The following is a 4,274-nucleotide window of genomic DNA, read 5'->3' as shown; positions in this document are numbered from 1 at the left end:
TGTTTTTATTTCGCTACATAATTTCTCATTTTCATTTCCCACTACTTCAACTTGTTTTACCATTTGCTCCGCTACCTCTCGCACTTTATTAATTTCTGCAGCATTTTTTAAGTACATTTCTTGGTGCATTTTTAGGGTTGCTAACCTCTCATTATATTTGTCTTCCATCGCTTTCATAAGGTCTTTTAACTCTCTCTTGCTGGCTTGTATTGCCCGATCAAATTCATTTTTATATTCTTTTAGGTACACACTATTTTTATTAACACTCTCTTGCATATCTCGCACTACTAAGTCAACATTATGTATATATGTAATGCACTCATCACAGATAAACTTCACCATTGGATGCGATCCTATTACATTGGCTTTGTAGCTATCCAACCCAGAACATTTTGATGCAGTGTGGTATACCTTTCCGCATACACCCACACACCTGACACCTGTCTCTCCACGTATTGCAACTTTACATTTCTCACACTTGTCCGTTTCAGACATTTCGTCTTTAAAACCGCGCGCTTTTCCACTATTTTACTTTGTTTGTATATATGTATCTCGTTAGATGAATATGCTTACATACATATGTATGTGTTATATTCGCTAGTTAGAGTCACTTTCTCACAATATTATATTATTTAATTGACACAGTTTATTTATATTTATAATCAAACGAACCGCACGTTCGCAGTATTCAGAAGAAGCACAACGCACTTTCGCCTTGATTCACGGTTAACGGTGTCTTTGGTTGACTTTCGTCTCTCCAGTGGACCTCCTGTTCGTTGTATGCTGCTTCCATCGCGAGAAATTTTGCGTTAAGTTCCGGGTCGACGAGTGCTTTGGCGGCCCATGCCGCTATCCGTTTCCTTATCTCTCGAGTGGGGCCTGTGTGTTCGATGCCCAGTTCCTGTGTGATGGACACCAACTGTTCCTTGGATACGCTGTCCAGCCACGCTATGCTCACTGGTNGGTGGTGCCTGTGTGTTCGACGCCCAGTTCCTGTGTGATGGACACCAACTGTTCCTTGGATACGCTGTCCAGCCACGCTATGCTCACTAGTTCTGTCATGGCTGGTTTAATTATTGGCTTCGAAATGTTCTCCTCGTATTGTACTATTTGCAGTGTCCCTGCTCGGGCGCCAATTGTAACGAAGCGTTTTCTGTGAAGGCCCCGTCGCTTCTGTTTTCTATGCTGGGGTATACTCGCCGTGCCCAGGGTCCGTTACAATAAATTTATATTGTGGGGCCTTTGCAAATAGTAATTTATTTATTTATCCTTATTCTCTATAACGTGGAAATTCTTAAGATTACAAACACAATATGATTAACGGGATGTAAATTCCTAACGGTGCTATTCTGTCGGCGCCGCTGTATCGTCGCTCGGTCGCTGTGCGACGCCGGCGCTCTGCTGCTATGTGGCGTCGGCGTTACTATGCCGGCGCTCTGCGTCTGTGCGACGTCGGCGCTCTGCTGCTAATTGACGTCGGCGCTACTATGCCGGCGCTCCGCTAGTATGTGACGTCGGCGTTACTATGCCGGCGCTCTGCGTCTGTGCGACGTCGGCGCTCTGCTGCTAATTGACGTCGGCGCTACTATGCCGGCGCTCCGCTAGTATGTGACGTCGGCGTTACTATGCCGGCGCTCTGCGTCTGTGCGACGTCGGCGCTCTGCTGCTAATTGACGTCGGCGCTACTATGCCGGCGCTCCGCTAGTATGTGACGTCGGCGTTACTATGCCGGCGCTCTGCGGATGTACGACGTCGGCTCTCTGCTGCTACGTGACGTCGGCGTTCTACTATGCCAGCGCACTGTTGCCCCACGATCGGGCGTCGCTGTCACGCGTGTTCGCGGTGGACTGTGGCGTGGCGGCGCTCTACCCTTGAATAGCCAAGCCTTGTATAGTCGCCTATGTACAAGTCGAGAGCTATTCTCTAGTAGCTGTGCGTTCACGACCACGGCTCCGCTACTGACGCGTAGACTCTGGGCGACGTTGGCGCTCCCTGTTGGTGCGCGGCTGCTGGGTGACTTCGGCGCTACTATGTCGGTGCTCTGCTGCTGTGTGGCGTTGGTGCGACGATGGCGGCGCGCTGCTGCTGTGCGACGTCGGCGCTCTGCTGCGTTGTGAGCGGGCGTCGCCGTTACGCGTGTTCGCGGTGGACTGTGGCGTGGCGGCGCTCTACCTTTGAACAGCCAAGCCCTGTATAGTCGCCTATGTACAGGTCATGCGCTATTCATTAGCAGCGGTGCGTTCACGACCACGGCTCCGCTAACGACGCTTAGATTTTGGGCGACGTCGGTCTGCTCCTCTGGGTGGCGTCGGCGTGGGGGCTGGTAGGCGAACTGGCGTCGCCGTCGCGCGGCTTCACGGTTGACTGTGGGGTGGCGGCGCTCTACCTTTGAACAGCCAAGCCTTGTATAGTCGCCTATGTACAAGTCGAGAGCTATTCTCTAGTAGCTGTGCGTTCACGACCACAGCTCCGTGCTGACTGTCTCGTATGTTGCCAAGTCCCATCTGTTATAGCTGGTGTTCTTCGTGTTGCTGAGTTGTGTGGCTACATGTTGCGTTGCTATGGTGACGGTGTCGCAAAGGAGTGTTGATACGGTCTCTCGTGTTGGTTAGCCGTTTCGATGATGTTGCTGTAGTCGTTATTGTTGCCGGTGTAGTCGTTATTGTTGGTGTAGGGGTTTGGGTTCGTGTGGGCTAAATTCCGCGGATATTTAGTCCTCACATTATATTTTTATATTTGTTTATTGCATTTTACGTACGCACTATTTGCTTTGATGCCTTTGAATCGTGATATCTACGTATGTTCTAGGGACAACTCACACAGCATGATTCGTGTCTTGACTAAGCAAAAGCAAGGTCTTAAAATCTGCCACATTAATGCGCAATGTTTATCCAAAAAAATTGACGAGTTCAGATTCCTTTTCGAGAAATCTGATGTAGATGTAATATGTGTGTCGGAGACTTGGTTCTCTGCTGGGTGCAGTGACCAATTATTTTTTGTAAAAGGGTATAAGTTATATCGGGTAGATAGAATCGGGCGCGGTGGTGGAGTAGCTATTTATGTCAAAAGCGGTATTTCATGCAAACTTGTTTGTGTGTCTTCGTCTCCAAGCTTGATTGAGTATATTTTTGTGGAAATATTTACAAAATTTGACAAACTGCTCGTTGGCTGTGTATACAGACCCAGCAAACACATTGATTACATGCAATTCCTAGAAAATATATCAATCGGCTATAACAAAATTATTTTGACAGGGGACTTTAATTGCGACATACTCAGTTATATAAAATTTCCACTTCTTATACAAAATTTGGGTATTTCCTTTGTAAACAACGCCGAACCGACTCACTTTACGTGTACTTCGATTACTCTTTTGGATATTTTCCTGGTAAACGATACGTCTAAAGTGCTTTTATATGATCAGCTTTCAGTTCCTAACTTCTCCAAGCATGACTTGATATTCTTAACATACGACTTTCATTTTGTCCGCAACTTCACGTCTTATTCGTATCGTGATTTTAACCATATTCACTATGACCAACTCGATGCAGCCGTTAATGCTATTAACTGGAGGTTTATCTATTGTCTGACCTCTGCTGATGATCAGATCAATTTTATTCAGAACAATGTTAGAACCCTCTTTGACCAATTTGTTCCGCTTGTAACGAAGCCTACTAGATTTAAAAGGCGTCCATGGTTTAACAACAATATACAGAAATTGATAGAAAAACGCAACACAGCGTACTCGGTTTGGAAGAAGGCAAAGTCAGAAAGTGCCTTCACTGACTATAAAACTTTTAGAAGGGACGTTACCAAAGCTATTAAATGTCAAAAACGGAAATATTATGAGCACCTATTCAGTACAGCTATTGGCTCACAGCAGACTTGGAAGCAGATTCGTAATACAGGAGTTAGTAAGAAGAGTACATTGGAGTGCAATGGGGTATAGTCGTTGCGCTGGGTATGCAGTTACAGTTGCATGGCTATACCCAATCCAAACTCTCGCGTCCTCGTTCGCGCACTCTGGGCAACGTGAGCAACCCATGTGCGAGATGCGGTAACCAATCTGAGTGGAGCCTTGTGTCACGGCAGAAAGAGAGGGAGCTTCGGTGGAGCCACTCCGACTTATTCGGTTTAAGGGCTCACTGAAGTCTGCAGCGTCTGTTCACCAGTAGGTGCGGCTGCAAGCGGGTGTCTGCTTGGAGCAAGCGGCTCGCTATATAAAAGTGTATTTGGTTGCGAAACCACCCCCGTCCCAGCAATGGGTTGTGCGC

At 47.1% G+C, this 4,274-nt stretch overlaps 1 protein-coding gene across 1 annotated transcript in view; it reads right to left on the bottom strand.

Annotated features, from left to right (window-relative positions):
• Positions 1–688: 688 nt before the first annotated feature.
• LOC108359169 (uncharacterized) overlaps positions 689–4,274 on the bottom strand; it is a 17,037-nt gene continuing 13,451 nt past the window's right edge. Inside the window, exons 2-4 of the mRNA XM_017610889.1 lie at positions 1,771–2,189; positions 1,055–1,208; positions 689–962 (exon numbers count right to left, since the gene is read on the bottom strand). Coding sequence (XP_017466378.1) covers positions 689–962; positions 1,055–1,208; positions 1,771–2,189 — 847 coding nt within the window. The remainder of the gene's footprint in view (positions 963–1,054; positions 1,209–1,770; positions 2,190–4,274) is intronic.

The sequence above is a fragment of the Rhagoletis zephyria genome, unplaced genomic scaffold (assembly GCF_001687245.7).
Source record: "Rhagoletis zephyria isolate East Lansing unplaced genomic scaffold, Rhagoletis_zephyria_1.1 Rzeph_scaffold_00351, whole genome shotgun sequence".
Classification (NCBI taxonomy): Eukaryota; Metazoa; Arthropoda; class Insecta; order Diptera; family Tephritidae; genus Rhagoletis; species Rhagoletis zephyria.
The sequence above is the reverse complement of the archived record's forward strand: the minus strand, read 5'-3'. Positions and strand labels throughout refer to the sequence as shown.